The 20359-nt window shown below is 40.9% G+C and overlaps 1 protein-coding gene across 20 annotated transcripts in view; it reads left to right on the forward strand.

The window, feature by feature from the left end:
* Positions 1-14078: 14078 nt before the first annotated feature.
* Positions 14079-20359, forward strand: part of FMR1 (fragile X messenger ribonucleoprotein 1) — a 37916-nt gene continuing 31635 nt past the window's right edge. For all 20 annotated transcript variants that reach the window (XM_080794962.1, XM_080794949.1, XM_080794963.1 and 17 more), the window contains exon 1: positions 14079-14251. In XM_080794962.1, the coding sequence (XP_080651088.1) occupies positions 14201-14251 (51 nt within the window). In that variant the 5' untranslated portion in view covers positions 14079-14200. The remainder of the gene's footprint in view (positions 14252-20359) is intronic.

Raw genomic sequence — 20359 nt, forward strand, 5'->3', positions numbered from 1 at the left:
TTGCAAAATGCATTTTCATATAAACTGTGATTCTTGGGTCATACCAACCTCAATGTAAAAGGAAAGTTGCGATGGCAGCTGCATGTTAGTATTTCTCTGCCCATGCTCCTCTTCAGTTCTGAAGAAACACTGGCCTCTTCAGTATCTCAAACATACTTCTGGTGAGTCCCCTGGCTCTGCTTCATGTGTTTTCCTAGAACCAGCCCTCTTGGTTCCTGTGGCATTTTCTATGTCCCTCTTCTCCCATACTGACATCTCGTATCGCTAAAACTATGCTACCCCTGCCCTCCAACTAGACCACTGATGCTCAGGCCCATTGCTAACAGTCCTACAATAAGAAAATAAAGGATGAAAAAAAAAAGAAAAAAGAAAATAAAGGATGCACACTCCCATCACCGCTAAAACAGCTCATGTCATGTCTATTGCTTGGAGAAAATCATGGACCCAATCCAACTGACACATTACATCCTCTGTCGGCAAGCTTTGTGAGCTCTTTATAGTTTTTCTTACTTCTAGAACTCTGGCATGATGCCAGGGACTCTAGAACTGGGATATAATCTGAATGACTGATAACACACTATACTTAGAATTGGTCCTCTTATCCCATGGTGGCCTCAGTCCTTGAACCACATTTGCTTGATCTCTCCATTTCAAAGATAAGTTCTGTCATATTAGGTTTTTTATCCCTCATGAAAAACAGACTTATGGTGGGCCTCCCTCCCATCAGTTTTCTGGACATACCTAAATTCGAGCTGTGAATATATCTTACACTCATACTAGTACACTTGGATTCCATTCACTCTAATTATAGTTGCTGTTAATTAAATAGAAACACCTAGTTCGTCATGTAATAATTTTTCCTCCAACCTTTCCCTAATTCTTTCAAAAACATTTTATGTTGGAATAATTTTCAATTTACAGAAAATTACAAAGGATAATCCAGAGCTCGCATAAGCCCCCACCCAGTTTCCCCTAGTATTAACAAACACATTACCTTGTTATATTTGTCCCAACTAAGAAACCGACTTCTGTACACTACTGTTAACTAAACTACAGATTTTATTTGGATTTCACTAGTTTTTCTGCTACCTTCTTTCACCTCTTCTGAGACCCAAACTAGAACATCATATTGCATTTTGTCATCATGTCTTTTTAGTGACTTTTGGTTTATTACCATTCCTCAGTCTTTTATTGTCCCTTTAATTTTTAAATGGTTGAAATATTTTTATGTCAGTTCTATAGGAAGAGTCTGAGCCCTGCTCTGGCTAGATTTTAAAGGTTATGCAAAATATTTTCCCTATCAATTCTGAAAAGACATGTTTGTCAATAAAGAGAGGAGCAAGAAAGCTCTGGAATATAGTTTTACAATATAACAATTACATATTTCTGAGGTTAGACTTTCCTCTACTCCTTCAAAATAGGCAACATTTCCATCAATGCCAGGGGCAAACATCTCTACATTTCACTGACCCCCTCTGCTCTGTTGACTAGCTTGCAAGTGTTGGCTCCTCAGCTATTACTGTCCCACAGTCGACACTATGGATTCAGAATGTGGCACTCACAGCCAGCTGCATAACCAATACTATTCTTTTCTTTTCTTCCCTCTTTTTCTGCATAAACTGTAAACTCAAGGCCTGGAGAAGGAGCAGTCAACTTGCAAGCATGGGGACATCAAGAGCAGTAAGTAGAAAGCAGAAGGATTCCCCCATATTAGCTCCACATCGCCTGTCTCCAGGCTTCTCATTACATGAGAATAATAAATACTATTTTAGAAACCCTTTAATTAAGTCAATATTTGTCAGGTTTGAGTGATCTGTAATCAAGTGTAATCATACTGATAAATAGATCCCCACTTGCAACATGTACTGACCCAGTACTACAGCAGACAGTAACAGTTGGTAACCTTTTAAAATGATCTCTGAGAAATCAAGAGAATGAGAAAAAGGCCAGAAGACTGAAGACAGACAATATTTCACATTTCAAAAAGGATGGAGAGACCTCCAAGCTTAGTTAATTCTTAGAAGAACTCTAAAGGAGATTGTTACTCAACAAATTCATGCTTCCGAAGGACTTCACTTACTTTCCTGCAGGTTAAAGTTCACTTGATTTTGGCAGCTCATTGAGCTCAAATAAATGATCAAATCAAGGTCCATTGCAATGGAAACATTTCTCTACCCTGCTATTAAGAACCCTTCTTGGGTTCCTTGATGTGTGAAGAACAAGCCAGTCATGTGTGCTTCTCCCCAGAGTGAGGCAATGTCCCGTGTGAGTTTGTGGCTGGTAATGACAATGCAAGGCAGAGGGCTATGTCCACAATCCAATTCTAATACTGTTGATACAACACTTCTGGTGTGCAGGCACTAGTTAAACTTTTCACATAGATTATCTCATTTAATGCTCACGATCCCTCAGTGAGGTACATTTTATTATTATCCTCATTTTATGGCTAGGGAAACTGAAGCACACAGAGATCAAATAAGCCCAAGAAGACTGGTTAAGGAAGTACCTCTTATCCTGATTTCAGACAATTTGAGAAATCCATCTTTTGGTTAATTTCATCTGTGCAGCTCTGAGACACTACAATAGTCCTATCTCCTTAAAAATTGCCCTCTTCTCATGCTACTGGTCCCTGTGACTTTGAACTTCCACAGAATCAACATTCCCACCACATCTCACATAATGTATGCATAGAATAAATGGCAATCAGCAAAACTCTAGTCCCTGGTATTTCAACATTAAGATGAATCTTTGCTTTAGTTCTTTGAATGGGTGGGTGTCAGCATTACTCTTTCATTGTAGTCAAACTTACTCTTGCTCTTTCTAGTGTTTATCTGTTAGACTCATTTTTTGGTTTTATAGCTCAGATTCCATATGGCTTAGGTGTTCCATGAGTTAGAAGTGCATATGTCCGTAGGTTAAAGAAAAGCCAACTTAAGAAGGCTTAATCAGGGGCACCTGGGTGGCTCAGTGGGTTAAGCCTCTGCCTTCGGCTCAGGTGATGATCCTGGGGTCCTGGGATCAAGCCCCATATCAGGCTCTCTGCTTAGCAGGGAGCCTCCTTCTCCCTTCTCTCTGCCTGCCTCTCTGCCTACTTGTGATCTCTGTCTGTCAAATAAATAAATAAAATCTTTAAAAAAAAAAAAAGAAGGCTTAATCAAATAGAGGTTTATTTTTCTGACTCAAGAAATCTGGTGGTGGGTGGTTGCTGGCAATGGTTCACCGAGGCTACCTGGACATTCCCTAGCCTTATGTATCAAATCTATAACCAAGGCAGGCATTGCGGAGGAAGTAGCAACACCAGCCAAATTTGTCTGCTTTTCTCAAACAAGCACTTTCTCAGAAACTTGCCAATAAACTCATGTTTACATCTTATTTAAAAGGAAGGAAGGAAAGAAAGAAAGAAGGAGGGAAGGAGGAAGGGAGGAAGGAGTCATGTAGCCATTTTCACCTCTGGGTAGCTGGAAAAATGCATTTAGGTTTTCTGGCCTCTAGGGTAGAGGCAGCCAAGGGAGAATGAGGCTGGGAATAGAAGTGGAGTTAGCCAGCCCAGTGCCTGCCACAGACTGCATGCATATTTGTTCTTAAAAGATAAATAGAAAATAGTACAATTATCTCATAATGAAGTAGACACTTAACTGACCTTGAAAGTTAATAATTCTACTTGTGTAGGCTTATTGGAACAGAGTAGAGAGCCCAGATATGGACCCTCAACTCTATGGTCAAATAATCTTTGACAAAGCAGGAAAAAATATCCAGTGGAAAAAAGACAGTCTCTTCAATAAATGGTGCTGGGAAAATTGGACAGCTATATGTAGAAGAATGAAACTCGACCATTCTCTTACACCGTACACAAAGATAAACTCAAAGTGGATAAAAGACCTCAACGTGAGACAGGAATCCATCAGAATCCTAGAGGAGAACATAGGCAGTAACCTCTTTGATATCAGCCACAGCAACTTCTTTCAAGATATGTCTCCAAGGGCAAAGGAAACAAAAGTGAAAATGAACTTTTGGGACTTCATCAAGATCAAAAGCTTCTGCACAGCAAAGCAAACAGTCAACAAAACAAAGAGGCAACCCACGGAATGGGAGAAGATATTTATTGGTGATGTTTGGGCTATGAATCGGAGTCCTGACACACAACCCCAAGGTACAAGAGAAATTCCAACTCAAATGTCTAATATGGAGTTCTGACATATAGAGAGCTTGGAAGTTGTCACTTTGAGCCTCACAACAAGAAAGATGCTGAGCAAACAGAAATGACTTTTCTTAGACCCAGAGAACTAAGGTCACAGGGCAAACTGCCAGCCCAAAATGTGGAAAGACAGGTACATACAGAGAATTGAAGCAGAGATCAGATTACTGAAGGCAGAAGTTGCTGGAGCCAATTATTGGTAGGAACGCTTAAAAGGTGGTTTTGATGAATTGATTCAGGCTGGGTGTAGACTTAGTTGAGAGTTAAAAACTTCTGGGGAACCAATCTTGGGGGGGAGGCCTACATTTTCATGGGTTTTGCCTCCAGGAACCCATGAGGTTCTCACAGTGAAGATCAGAGAAAAAGTCCCTCCTGTTTCCTGCAGACAGTGGGGAAAAGCAACCATTCTAAAATATATCCCCTGCTCTCCACAACAAAAGCCTGCCCTCCAAGGGAAATTTACTTACCAGAGCCAGTCCTGACCTGGGAGAAGGGCTACTTGCTAATGGTAGTCCTCTCTAACCTTCCTGTAGCACCTAAAGGGAGGGAGGAAAAAGCTAAGAAGTGCTTCTGAAGAACACAGGCCAGGGACTCCGGCTTCCTAAAACTCTGACAGTTAATCATAAGATGAAAGAATGCTTCCCCTCCCTGCCACCTTGCCACCACATCAACAGGGCTCCAGGTTGATAGATTAGAACTAAGAGACCTGAGCAACAGACTATGTAAGAAGGAGTTCTCAGGGAAACCCAAAGATAACAAAGGAGACAAAAAACAAACAAACAAACAAACAAACCCAAGGATACTAAAAGAAAATGAAGTATCTGCCACCTACAGCTGCAACAAATAAACACAGCTCAGGTCCTACCCAAATTAACATAAAACCTAAAACTAAAAGCCTAATTAACACAGTTCCTATTACCCAATGCACCATGCCTTAACTTCAACAAAACATTTCAAACTTTACTATAAAGCTGTGATCACCAAGACAGCATGGTACTGGCACAAAAACAGACACCTAGATCAATGGAACAGAACAGAGAGCCCAGATATGAACCCACAACTCTACGGTCAAATAATCTTTGACAAAGCAGGAAAAAATATCCAGTGGAAAAAAGACAGTCTCTTCAATAAATGCTGTTGGGAAAATTGGACAGCTATGTATAGAAGAATGAAACTTGACCATTCTTTTACACCACACACAAAGATAAAGTTGATATGGATAAAAGACCTCAACGTGAGCCAGGAATCTATCAAAATCCTAGAGGAGAACATAGGCAGTAACCTCTTCATCATCAGTCACAGCAACTTCTTTCAAGATATGTCTCCAAAGGCAAAGGAAACAAAAGTGAAAATGAACTTTTGGGACTTCTCAAGATAAAAAGCTTCTGCACAGCAAAGGAAACAGTCAAGAAAACAAAGAGATAACCCAAAGAATGGGAGAAGATATTCCCAAATGACATTACAGACTAAGGGTTAATATCCAAGCTTTATAAAGAACTCCTCAAACTCAACACACAGAACAGATAATCACATCAAAAAATGGGCAGAGGACATGAACAGACACTTCTCCAAAGAAGACAAACAAATGGCTAACAGACACATGAAAAAAGGTTCATTACTAGCCATCAGGGAAATTCAAATCAAAACCACATTGAGATACCACCTTACACCAGTTAGAATGGCCAAAATTAACAAGACAGTAAACAACAAGTGTTGGAGAGGATGTGGAGAAACGGGAACCCTCTTACACTGTTGGTGGGAATGCAAGTTGGAGCAGCCACTTTGGAAATCAGTGTAGAGATTCCTTAAGAAATTAAAAATAGAGCTTCCCTATGACCCTGCAATTGCACTACTGGGTATTTACCCCAAGATACAGATGTAGTGAAAAGAAGGGCCATCTGTACCCCAATGTTCATATCAGCAATGGCCAAAATAGCCAAACTGTGGAAAAGACCCAAGATGCCCTTCAACAGATGATGGATAAAGAAGATATGGTCCATATATACAATGGAATATTACACCTCCATCAGAAAGAATGAATAGCCAACTTTTGTATCAACATGGACAGGACTAGACGAGATCATGCTGAGTGAAATAAGTCAAGCAGAGAAAGTCAATTATATGGTTTCACTTACTTGTGTAGCATAAGGAATAACATGAAGGACATTAGGAGAATGAAAGGAAAAGTGAATCGGGGTAAATCAGACGGGGAGACAAAGCATGAGAGACCGTGGACTCTGAGAAACAAACTGAGGGTTTTGGAAGGGAGGGGGCATGGGTGGTTGGGTGAACCTGGTGGCGGGTATCAAAGAGGGCACAGATTGCATGGAACACTGGGTGTGGTGCATAAACAATGAATCTTGGAACACTGAAAAAATTAAATTATATTTTAAAAATCATGAAAAAATATGGAGACTGTCAAAGAAGATGTGACTACCTATTGTCTACAAGATATCCACTTTAAATATAAACACAAATAGATTAAAAGTAAAGGGATGGAGAGAGATATACCATGCTAACACTAATCAAAAGAAAGGTGAAGTAGGTATATTAATTTCAGATAAAGCAGACTTCAGAGCAAGGAACATTATCAAGGATAAAGATGGGTATTATAGGGGCACCTGGGTGGCTCAGTGGGTTAAGCCTCTGCCTTCGGCTCAGGTCATGATCTCAGAGTCCTGGGATCGAGCCCCACATTGGGTTCTCTGCTCAGCAGGGAGCCTGCTCCCCATCCCTGCCTGCCTCTCTGCCTACTTGTGATTTCTCTCTCTGTCAAATAATTAAAATCTTAAAAAAAAAAAGACGGGTGTTATACAATGATAAAGAGATCAATTCTCCAAGAAGACATGAAATTTCTAAAGGTCTATGCAGCCAAAAACAGAGTATCAAAATATAGGAGGCAAAAGCTGATAGAACTACAAGGAGAAATAGACAAATCTTTGTTATATTTGAAGACTTCAATACCATTCTGTCAATAATTGATATATTGAGCAGCAGAAAATCTGTAAGGATATATAGTTGAACTGAACAGCTCTATCAATTGACAACTTGATCTAAAAGACATCGATAGACTGTTTCAACCAACAGCAGCAGGGTAATTTCTTCTCAAGTTCACATGGATCATTCACCATGACAGTCCAACTTCTGGTCCACAAAACGTATCTTAACAAATTTGAAAGAACAGAAATCCTACAATGTCTGCTCTCAGACCACAACAGAATTAGACTAGAAATCAATAACAGAAAGATAACTGGAAAATCCCCAAATATTTGGAGATTAAACAACATACTTCTAAATAACACATGGGTAAAAGGAGAAGTTTCAAGAGAAATTTAAAACTGTTTTGAACTAAATGAAAAACATTACAACTTATCAAGATTTATGGGTTGCACAGGCACCTGGGTGGGTCAGTTGATTGAACATCTGCCTTCAAACAAATAAATAAAACATCTTTTAAAAAATCCATTACCAAGCTAGACCATGTACACTGCTAGCAGTATCTATCTCAGTGGTTCAAACTTGGACATGCATCAGAATTACTTGGATGGCTCATTTTAAACACAGACTGCGAAGGGTGCCTGGGTGGCTCAGTTAGTTAAGTATCCATCTTTCACTCAGAAAAGTCCTGCTTCAGGGTCCCTGCTCAGTGCTTGTCCCTCTGCCCCTCCCCCCTCCTCGGGCATGTGTGCATTCTCTCTCTCTCTCTCTCTCTCTCAAATAAATAAAAATCTTTAAAAAAAGATTTATGGGTTGTAGCAAAAGCAGTGGTTAGCAATGAACAATCAGAATTTGAAAACACAATACCATTTACATCAGCACCAAAAAAATAAGATACTTAGGCATAAGTCTCACAAAGTATGTCCCTATATGAGGAACACTACAAAACCTTGATGAAATAAATCAAAGAAGATCTAAATGGAGGGATGTTCCATGTTCATGGATAAGAAAACTCAATATTGTTATCATTTCTTCCCAACTTGATCTATAGATTCAATGCAATTGTAATCAAAATCGCAACAAATTATTCTGTAGATATTGACAGACTGATTCTAGAGTTTAAATGGAAAGGCAAGACTCAAAATAGGAAACACAATACTGAAGGAAGGGAACAAAGTCAGAAGACTGACACTACCCAACTTTAAGATTTACTTAAAACTATAGGAATCAAGTGAATATGGTAATTAGTGAAAGAATACACAAATGAATGAATAGAAGAAAGAGACCAGAATTAGACCCATACAAATATAGCCAACTGATCTCTTCCAAAGGAGCAAAGGCAATTCAATGGAGAAACAGTAGTATTTATTTTTAAAAAATGGTACTGGAATGATTGGATATGCATATGCAAAAAAAATGAAGAATCTAGACACAGACCTTATACCTCTCACAGAAATTAACTCAAAATATATCATAGACCTAAATGGAAACCACTATCTAGAAGATAACAGGATAAAATCTAGGTGAACTTAGGTTTGCTGATGATTTTTTTGATACAGTGCCAAAAGCATGATCATGAAGAAAAAAACTGCTAATTTAGACTTTTTTTTTAAATTAAAAACCTCTGTTCTGTGAAAGACACTGTTAAGTGAATGAAAAGAGAAGCCACAGACTGGGAGAAAATATTTGAAAAACACAATTTGATGAAGGGCTGGTATCGGAAATATATGAAGAACTATTAAAATTCACCAATAAGAAAACAACCCAATTAAAAAACGGGCAAAAGATCTGAACAAAGACCTTATCAATGGAGAGATATGTACAGATGGCAAATAAACATAAAAAGGTGTTCAACATCATAAGTCATTAGGGAATTGCAAATTAAAACAATGAAATTCCACTACACATTTATTAGAATGGCCAAAATTCAAAACACTGATAACACCAAAAGCTTGAGAGTATGTGTAGCAATAGGAACTCTCATTCACTGTCGGTGGGAATGCAAAATAATACAGCCACTCTGGAAGACAGTTAGCAGTTTCTTACAAAGCCAGACATAGTCACCATACAATCTGGCTACTGCACTCTTAGGTATTTACCCAATGAGTTGAACACTTATGTCCATACAAACCTGCACATGAATGTTTATAGCAGCTTTTTTCATAATCAACAAAAACTGAAAGCAAACAAATGTCCTTCAGTTAGTGGATAAACCAACCATGTGTATCAGATGATAGAGTATTATTCCTCAATAAAAAGAAACATGCTATAAAGTCATCCAAAGACATGGAGGAATCTTAAATGCTTATTGCTAAGTGAAAGAAGACAATTTGAAAAGGCTACCTACTATAGGATTCCAAACATATGACATTCTAGAAAAGGCAAATCTATGGAAATGTAAAAAGATCAGTGGTTGCCAAAGGTTTGTGGGTTGAGCTGATGATATACAAGTGGAACACAATGGATTTTTAGGGTGGTGGAATTATTTTATATGATACTGTAATGTTGGTTGCATGGCATTATGCATTTGTCAAAACCCATACATTGTACAACACAAAGAGTGAAACAATGTAAATTATGGGCTTCAGTTAAAAACTATGTGTTGATATTGGCTCATCAATGACAACAAATGTAATACAATAATACAAGATGTTCATAACAGAGAAAACTGGGAGGGGGTATCAGGGAACTAATATGGGAACTCTCTCCTATTGCCTCAAGTTTTCTGTAAATCTGAAACTGTTCTAAAACATAAAGATTATTAATTTTAAAAGGTATTTTTAACACCCAGTTCAAAGGACAGGTCAAAGTGAGTTGAAATTATCAGAGAAAGTGTCATGAAAGAAGTGAAGCTTTAGCTGGGTCCTAGAGGATACACAGGATTTCTAGAATTAGAAAGGAGTAAGGGCATTTCAGCTGGGATTGAGGTATGAAAAATACTCAGAGGGCTCAAATTGTGAAGGAGCAGGAAATAACACAAAATAAATCAATGCAAAGACAACAGGAAGCAATTTAATGGAAGCTAGGGGCCAAGGCAAGGCTAGAAGTGCTGAAGCATCAATTCCACTATCAGATAAACTTAGGCATGGGAGCGGACTTGATCTGAGCTGGGTCCTCAACACATGTTCATTCATTCATTCACTCAGTAAATATTTGGTAAGCACCTGATATGTTCCAAACACTATGCTAGGCACTGGGACAAGCAGTGAATAAAAGAAACAAAATCTCTGTTCTCCATGAGCTTATATTCTAGTGAGAGGCAACCTGCCTGGTGTTTTCAAGAAACTGCAAATAAGCCAGTATGGCTGGAGTGGAGTGAAGGGGGAGGTGGAAGATGAGACAGATAACAGAGGCCAGAGTATGTAGGGCACTGAGGCCAGAATAAATAAGCACTTTGGCTTTGACCCTCAGACAATCAGGGAACAACTGAAGGGGTTCTGAGTAGCAGAGTCGCTTGACTGACACCTGAATAGGGCACTGTCTCTTCCGTGCTCAGAATAGACAAGAGGGTAAGAGTGGCTGCAGGGAGACCAGTGAAATTTTTGTGGTCATCCAGGTAAGAGAAAATGGGGGATGGGAGCATGGTCTTAGCAGTGCAGGTGGTAAGAAAAAGATTATAGACTCAGGAAAAGATTGCTGTTGGATTAGGTATGTGATGGAAAGGGTCAAAATGACTCTGTTTTAGGCCTAGGGAACTAACTTGAAGAAAGGGTTGCCAGTGACTGAGAGAGAGAGAGAATATGGGAGAAGCAGGCTCACAAACAGGACTGAGCCTATGTCTAATTCGGCTAAGCTTGTCCTGAAAGGGGGCATTGCATGAGTTAGAGATAAGAACAAGGCTAAGATGCAATTAAGTGGGTAAGGCTCAGTCAGAACACATACAGGAAGTGAAGCTAGACAGGTACTTACTCATCAAACATTTCCTAAAATCAACCACTTTTTGCCAGGGATACAAAGAAAAATAAGACATCTTTCCTGCCTGGAAGGAACTCACAGTCTAATAAGGGAAATTGAAATATAAATAAGTGATTGTAGTACATCAAGCATCATAGGAGAGGTATCCGACATTTACTGAATCCCTGCCATATGCCAAGCAGTGTGGTGAGGAAGCAAGAAGTGTATACAAACTTCTATGAGAGCACACACACACAAATTCTTGCAAAGGTTCGTAAAGATGTTCACAAGGGCTTTCACCACAGTGTGACATCAGGGAGTTGGCAGTAACCTAGATGCCCACCACTAGGGAAACGTATCAGTAAAATCTATGGAAAACTCAGCAGCCGTTAGAAGCCAAAAACTAGGTGTACACACGGCAAGGTGGCTACAGCTCAAGAACACAGTGTTGAATGAAAACAGTGAGAAACACATTTCCACCCCAATACCATCTCTGTAAATGTAAAGGCATACACAAAACACTGCATGTCTTAAATTACCAAGGATCTGTATCAGCACATTGTAGTTGGTATCTAGAAAAAGAATGGGAATGTGTATCGAGTAAGACAATGAAAACTAATAGCAACAATATAAAATAATAAAAGTAAGAGAGGTACCTGGCAGCGACTGATGATGATAATAGGCTGAGAATTGAGGAGCAAAGTTAACTCAATTCTGTGCACCTGAAGTAAAATAGCTGCTAGGAATCCATCTGAGGGGCACCTGAGTGGCTCAGTCAGTTAAGCATTTGACTCTTAATTTCAGCTCAGGTCATCATCTCAGGGTCTTGGAATCAAGCCCCGCATCAGACTCCGTGCTCAGTGTGAAATCTGCTTGGGATTCTCTCTCTCCCTCTGTCCCTCCCCCTGCTCGCTCGGTCTCTCTCTCTCTCTCTCTCTCTCTCAAATAAAAAAATCTTTTTTTTTTTAAAAAGGATTCCATCTGATAACTCTAAGGAGAAGGGTAGTTCTGGAGAACCAGAAGTGCATGTAGAGACAGGGAGGCATGAAAGTGAATCATAAGTTCAGGGAACAGCACCAGGTTTAGTGTGGCTTATAGAGGCTCTGAAGAGCTGATAATGTTTGAAGGCCTTGGGTGAACTGAACAACACCCTACCTGTGAGTGTTATAACCTTTCTAATCAATCTGCTCTCTTTTAATACGTTGGCATTAAAGAGTGGGCTCTGCTCCTATACACCCTGTGGTGAGATTCTGTTTCAGCCATCCTGCAGTCTTCACATCTTGTGACTACCCTGGAAACCCTATTCCAACGGCTCATTTTTGTGTACTGTGGCCTCAAGGAATGTGGCCCTTGATCCACTGCTTTAAAACTGGAGCTCCACTCCAGTAACGCTGCTGCTCTGGACAGGAGTAGGGTGGGAAGGGAACTGGAGGCCCAAGCATGCCTCTAATTCTGGGGCACCTGCCTGGGGCAGTTCACCCCACCTCCACCAACTCTCCCTGGTCACAGTCCCGATGGAGCCATTTTCTAGTTCTGACCGCCCCTCACCCACCCCAGACTGGGTCCTGTCCCACTATCATTGGTATACCTAAATTTTCATTGTCCTTATCACAGTTGCAACCCCACATTTATTTTTCTGATAATTTGACTTATACCCATCTATGCCTCTAGGTTCCAAGTTAGATGCTGGCAATCTTTTTCTTTTTACTCTTCACCTTATTCAAGCTTTCCAAAGTGGATATAAGCACAGTGTTGAAAGAGGAATGAGAAAGAGCTGGGGTGGGGCGCCTGGGTGGCTCAGTGGTTTAAGCCTCTGCCTTCAGCTCAGGTCATGATCTCAGGGTCCTCGGATGGAGCCCCGCATCGGGCTCTCTGCTCAGCAGGAGCCTGCTTCCCCCTCTCTCTGTCTGCCTCTCTGCCTAGCTCTGATTTCTCTCTGTCAAATAAATAAAATCTTAAAAAAAAAAAAAGAAAGAAAGAGCTGGTGTTTGTTGTACTGTGGCAGGTAAAGGGGGAGAGCTGCAAGGAAAACTGGTGCACTGGCCCCTGTAGATAAGTCATCTGACTGCTGCACACATGCCCACCCCACCTTCCTGTACAGGGTGGGCACACAGTAGGGGCAAAATATTAGGAAAATAAAATGTAAAGAAATTAACAAGTGTTTAAGACTTTTTTTTTAATGTCAGGTATGAAACTGAATCAAGGAAAGGGAAGCACATGGGTCAGTACTGGGTCTGAGGGATAACTGACGTTTCCAGAGGTCCTGACACAATCCACTGCCCCTCAGAGGGCACAGTATGTATCCACAGGACAGCCCAAAATCTCTAGGGGAGGGGGTGGCATTACTCTCACCTTCTGCCTCTAAGGGTCACACAAGTCTGGGTCATCGTGGTTGCCACTGTTACTAGTTCAAAGTCGTCCTCAATCTAATTCTTCACCTTTAGTCTTGTCCCCTACTCCACCTCCAGCTCAGACTCTGCCCCACTTAAAAAAAAACAAAAACCCTCCAACCCAAGCCAGCTCAGACTCGGATAAGTGAATACACTTGATCGCTACAGGAGGACCTTTCTCACGCCTGTACCTAACCTTCTACAGGAATAGACGCTCTGGCCCTTGCCAGGACACCCGAAGCGGCGCGACCTCGGCCAGCCGGGCGACCTGTCACCGCCCTTCCCGCCTTCCCGCCCTCCACCGAGCCCGCGCACGCCGAGCCCGCGCGCCTTACGTTGGGCCCGGCCTCCAGCCGGTTTCCCAGTAGCACGCATGCGCGCGCTCCTGGGCCGGCGGGGAGAAAGAGGGCGGGGCCGAGGGGGGCCAAGCCCGCGGGGGGAGGGGCGGTGTCGGTCACGTGACGCGGTTTCACTGTTTACACGCGGAGCGGCCGGAGCGTTCGGCCTCAGTCAGGCGCTCTGCTCCGTTTCGGTTTCACTTCCGGTGAGGGGCCGCCTCCGAGCGGGCGGTGAGCCGACGGCGAGCGCGGGTGGCGGCGGTGACGGCGGCGCCGCTGCCGGGGGGCGTGCGGGAGCGCGGCGGCGGCGGCGGCGGCGGCGGCGGCGGCGGCAGCGGCGGCGGCGGCGGCGGCGGCGGCGGCGGCGGCGGCGGCGGCTGGGCCTCTTGCGCCCGCAGCCCACCTCTCGGGGGCGGGCTCCCGGCGCGAGCTGGGCTTTCGAGAAGATGGAGGAGCTGGTGGTGGAAGTGCGGGGCTCCAATGGCGCTTTCTACAAGGTACTTGGCTCCAGGGCAGGCCCCATCTTCGCCCTTCTTTCCCTCCCTTTTCTTCTCGGCCTCGGCGGGAGGCAGGCCCGGGGCCCTCTTCCCGAGCGCCGCGCCCGGGGGCCAGGGTGCGCTCCTTGGGATGTTGTTAGGGAGAGAAGGACCGGACTTAGGGCCTGTAGGAAGCCCCTCGAGCCCCGCTGCCTCTCCTATGAGAGGCCCCGGCGCCTACTGGTATGAAAGCGGGCAAGGAGAAGAAGGTGTCCTCTCGGGAGTCGAGGGAGAGCTGGGGATGGGCAAGGGCCGGCGGCAGGTACAAGATCCGGCGGGAATGGCCGGTATCCGCGCGAAGTGACGGCAGCGGCTTCTTTCCCTTTCCTAAATATCCTCTCCCAGTGGGATCCAGGCCTGACGTGTGGGTAGTTGCTGAGTAGCGGGGGGCGCTTCCGTCGAGCCGCCTCCTGCCTTGCACAGAGGGTTTGAGATCTCCTTTGGCTTCTCTTTTCCGGTCCAGCATTGGGACTTCGGAGAGCTCCACTGTTCTGGGCTAGGGGTGTGGAGAAAGAGTAGTAAGAAGCTGTACTCAGTTCCGAATCACAATGGCAACTGATATTTAGTGGCCTCTATCTCTGAATTTCAGAAGAGATTTTAGATCCAAAAGTTTCAGGAAGACCCTGACATAACCGAGCAGTGCATTAGAGAAGTTCTTAACCTTAAATATTCACGGTCCCCCTCCCTTGTTATAAATGCGGCCAAATTCAGGAATACGGATGCTTCAGCATCTAAAAACGTTTTAGCAACTCCGGTACTTAAAGAAAACGTTTTTAACTCTCCAAAGGCCTGAATATATGCCGTGAAACTTAAGGAAATTAACGGAAAGTACATCATTACTAGAGAATTTTAAATCGTGAGTGGAAATAATTGTTTTGTGCTCCAAGTACTTGACTGTCTTCTCTGAATGTGTAATGTTGCGGTGGACAGTATTGAGGTTTTAAATAGACATGCATAGTGTTACGGTGGATTTTTCTTTTTTAAGTTACACCATTGTAGATCAACTAATATCTTAGATTTTCAAAAGGAGGTATAAAAATACTTTAATGTATCGGTCGTGCGTCTGTTGGTACGAACTTACTGTAGATCTGGTGATCTATAAATTATCGCTTTCTCTTGAATGTTCCTCTGTAACTTCTGTAGGTAATATCCCACCTTAGTACAGTATTTGGGCAATAGAAGATACACGTGGAAATTAGCTATTTCCATTGTCCAACACAATTCTTAAATTTATTATAGCATAACTTAAACGTTTCAAACGAGACTCATTTGACAAAGGGAAAATTAACAATTGACTTCATGTGTGTGTTTACCAGTTCTGTGGAGATATTTGGAGATCAACATATTTCATAAGTGTGTAAAATATGTAAACTGTTTCATACTCTAATAACCTGCAACTATAAAAGGAAAAAACCCAGCATTTATGTTCTTAAGTCTCACCAATATAAAATTGTTTCAGTAGACTGCAGGTAAAATTTTGGTTGCATTTATTTCAGTCATCCATAATAATTCCTACTAGTTAGTGTAGAATAATTTGGTTCCTAGATAGGTAGTTTTGCTCGCTAGGTTTGTGGTGCTAACTGTAATAAATATAAGCAGAGGTTAACCATTGAGCAATATTCCAATTTGTCTGTGATATTTGCTTAGATTGACACCACTCTTAATGTCTTTCCGTGGAATTTGCCTGCTATAAGAGGGCAAGTGGCACATCGTGGTCTTGAAGGATTTATTGTTCTCTTCCAGCAACCTATGATTTGCTCTGGTGATTTTGCTTGCAAACTGATTGGAATAGAATAAGAAATGCCCTCTGTTTTTGCTATTAATCCTATTTTAGTTGTTTTTTTTTTAAACAAATTTGCTTAATTTGAAGATGAATAAAAAGAATGGATTGTCCCTTAGTTCTTTGAGGAGAAATGTGAAAATTGAAAATTGATCAATATGTATTTTTAAGGAAACCTCAAATGGTCTATATTGGTAGAAAAATAGTTTTTATAATGAAAAGGTTTACGTTTTTATAGGACTCATAGTATTGTTGTGAGTTATAAAGTAAAACAAAGAGTAAACTTGAGTTGCTTGTCCAGTAAAATGGGCAGAAAATATGGGAAATAGACCAATAAAAAATGAACTACTAGGAGAAATGTTCCATTTATGAAAGAAATAGGAACATGTTTTATCAGAGTGATAGAAAAGCCTTTAAAAAACTCTACTCAAATGACTTGAGTATTAGTGAATTCGACTTTGATTTGCCTAACAGAACCACCATATTGCAAGGGATGATTCTCCATCTTCTGAGCACATGGTCCAAGTTTACAATATAAACTGGATAGAGTATAGCTGGGCATGTTTGGATTCTTTCTCTGCAAAATATCTAAAGCTCAGGATTCAGAACTAACAGAACCATGAAACCTAAACCAAACATCGGACGCCTCATTTCTGTTTTTCTCTCTGGTGTTTATTCTTTAAAACGTGAAAGTTAGATTTAGTACTTGTCAGAGCCACTACTTTTATGCTTAGCTATTTCTTTGACTTAGAAAAAGTTAGTTTTGTGTACAACTTAGAGTCTTAATGTTATTTAAGACATGAAGACACTTGGATAAACTTCACCAAATCTTTACAAAACATTTCCTAAACACATAATGTTGAGATAAGTTCTTTCTTCTAAGGGCATCTGCCTGAAATAGTGTCGTGTTTTGGGTTTTTGTTTGTTTGGTTGGTTTTGTTTTGGTGTGTGTTGGGGGGGGTTCTTCTTTTGGGGGGGACTGAGTTTTGGTATATTGAGAATGGAAATGAATTTAACTTCAATTTTAAGTATAGAATATATGAATTTCTGATATGAATGTACTAGTATATCCTGATCCTAGGTTTTTGGGTAGCAGTATGAAAATTACTAAAGATGGATAAATCATGTGTTGGAAACATAAGATATAACACCTTTTTGTTTTCTGAAAATATAGTGACTGATACCCGATTCATTAATGTAATAGGGTGTGAATATGCTAAATTGTATTCTTATTTTTAGATTTTCATTTGATATATCTTATGTTTTTAAGTTTGGTATCTGAGGACAGACTTTAACATGGTGAGAAATATTATGGAACTAGCAGTTAACTATGACAAAATGTACAATCAGGAAGAAATATTTTGAAGGAAGACATTGGTGGCCTAGCATGTCATGTTAGCTATAGCCTGCTAGAAATCCGTGTTTTACCACAAATAAACTTGGATAAGGCGTTATTCATGTTTTCTCTGAAGTCTCTAGATCTAACTTTGCATACAGGTGTTGTTATGTATTTCAGGCAAGTGAATGATTCAGGTCAACCACATATTTTTTTTCTTCCCCGAGTCTGACTTTTTTAATGTTTGGTGTCTTTGTGGAAGCATCATTTTTCCCCTTTTGAACATGCATTTTCCAACTTCATGTTCACACATTCTGAAAACCTCCAAATTATTAATTAAATACAAAATTCAGTGATATAATAATTGGGTTTCTGTTTCCTGTCCACTGTGGGAATTTGCTTCATGAGATGACTACAGTCAAGAACACGGTAACTGTTAAGAGGTACTGACAGCTTTTTAGGTGCCAGGCACTATTCCAGACACTTGTACATCTGTGAATAATTTAATTCTCTACCACAATCCTGAGGTACTGTTGTTATTCCCATTTTATAGATGAGGATGAAGATTACATAGAGATTGGGTAAGTGGCTTACTACTAAGTGTCAGAGCTAGTAAGGGACCTCAGATCTGAGATTGAGATAAGATAGTCTGACTTTCTGAAATGATGAAAGTTAGCTTGAAGAAACGAACTGGATTTGATTTCCTGCCCATTTTTTTTTATTTCATTGTAACCTTCAATTTTGTTTTGTTTTTGTAACGCCTCCTTAGCATTCTTTAAGTACAGTTGCAAAGTGATGTTACCACTTTTTACTTTTGATACAAAGATGTCAGGTGTCAGGACGTACTCAGCTTATGTATCAACTTCCTTTCTATTAACTGTTGTAATTTGTTATTATTACTTGGTAATTCTTCATATGAATGCCCACTAAGGAAAGAGAAAGTTGGAAATCTCCGACCTTGCTATGAAATTTGCTTTTGTTACGTTGGAAGCACATAAGAACTGAAGTATTAAAAAGTTAGATTACATGCACACAGGAAAGTTCATACTATTCTCTCTCTACCTGTGTGTTGTCTTTGTGTCAGGATGAATCAAAAAGCATGCGTTTTTCTCAGAATTTGTGGTAAGTGCCCAAGTCAAGTATTCCTGGACCTGTGCTGTGGTTGGAATGGTTGTTGATGAGGTTAATTGAGGTTAATTGGGGTTTTCCCTTTCCATTTTCACTCCTTTATGTTGTTAGTGCCCATATACAAAGGTAACAAAGTGGTAACTCACTTTATATGTAAAGCCTTGGGTTTGATTTCTATACCCCTGTTCTCCAGTACTATGTGTTTTCTTTAGGAGGGACTTTTTTGCAGTGTTCTACATTTTCTCTAAGGAGAATTATTGCCCTACATATATGTTGTCTTCAGTGATAATGTAGTAGTTGTTCTCAGTGGTGGTCAGGGCCTTACTTTGAAATTTTGTCTATACAATAAGCACTCTTGTGACCAGTGACTCATTTGTGAATTTACTAAGCTAAGGAGTGTGAGATTGAGGGTGAGGGTGAGTAAGAGTTCACCCAAATAAGGATGGACTTCTTAGTTTCATCAATCCTTGTAATGTTTGAATTGGATAACTCTAGTCATCACACATTTGGGTAAGTACAGTTTTGTAACTGTTTCTTTGATCTATTTGCCAGTAAATTGGGGATCCCATAATGACTTTTTGATTTCTTGCTTATTCCCCCGATAAGGAGCGTGTATCTGTCTTTAGCACTGCACTTTAGCACCTTTCTCAAACCCCAGGGATTTTCATCACATTTTTTTTTCTTCTCAGAGTCTAAATAACCTTTCAGTATTTAGTATCTTTGAGGATACAGCCTTTTCTTTTTGTATCCCAATTTTTAAATCTTTTTTTAGTGTGCTTTTGTTAAGATGTAACTTTTCTCAACTGCAAGACTATTTATGGTTCTGCCTCTTTTATAAAATACGCCCCTCTCTGCTTTACCTCTCATTTTATTTAGTGCCATCTATGTCTCAGGCGGGCATGGTAGCAGGTAATAGACATGTGTGATTTCATTACAACACCCTTAGAAGGCAGGTCCAGTTCCCTCATATCCATTTGTTACTTGTATTTGAGGAGTCTGAGGCACAGAGACCACTTGGGGAATTGAGTCTCCCAGCTTATCTGATAGAACCAAAATTTTGAGCCTACATCTCATTTACAGCAAAACTCTTAACTACGAGGTTTATGGACTCCTGTAAGATCTCTAGCTCTCATTCAGTAAGGTGCAGCTCCCTTTGCACATTCTGTTACTCAGTCTGCCTTCTTTGGTAACCTCTCAGGAGTCCCCTGAACCTGTCTTCTCCCCAGAGGATCACGACAAAACATAGTTTTCCAGGTTGGTGGCTGGTGGGGTGGTAGTGCTCTGGGGTTGTCCAGGGCACAGAGGAGTGTGGGGCTAAGGGAGGGGTGGCCAAAGAATGGTTATTGGAGAAAATAGGAGCAGCAGAAAGATGGGAACCTTGTTGGAAGTGAATGACAGTTTAGTAAAAAGGCCTTAGAAGTCAAAAGAGGTATTTGTCCTTGGTATGAGCGCAGGGCAGAATCAACCAATAGTTTCTTTTATTTAGTGTGTTATAGCAGCAAGAAGGTATTACTTGCCTTCTGTATTTACTTAATATGCAAACAATGACTAAAAATGACTGATTTTGGAATAGTCATGTGAACATCCACATACAGATAAGCCTCATTAACTTGAAGGCCATGGGCTAGTAGGCTGTGATGATTATTCAAACTGTTTCTGACACTCTACATCCGGAACTGCCTTGGAAGCCTTTGAAAGCTTTTGTTAATAGTCACAACAGTTGCAGACTTTCCTCCTTTGAGGGAATATTTGATTTTAGGAACTAGGCAGATGTGGTGAATGAGTATGATTAAACTGTGCAATAACTTTGTGTCAAAGAGAGAAA

The sequence above is a fragment of the Martes martes genome (genome assembly GCF_963455335.1).
Source record: "Martes martes genome assembly, chromosome: X".
NCBI classification, from domain to species: Eukaryota; Metazoa; Chordata; class Mammalia; order Carnivora; family Mustelidae; genus Martes; species Martes martes.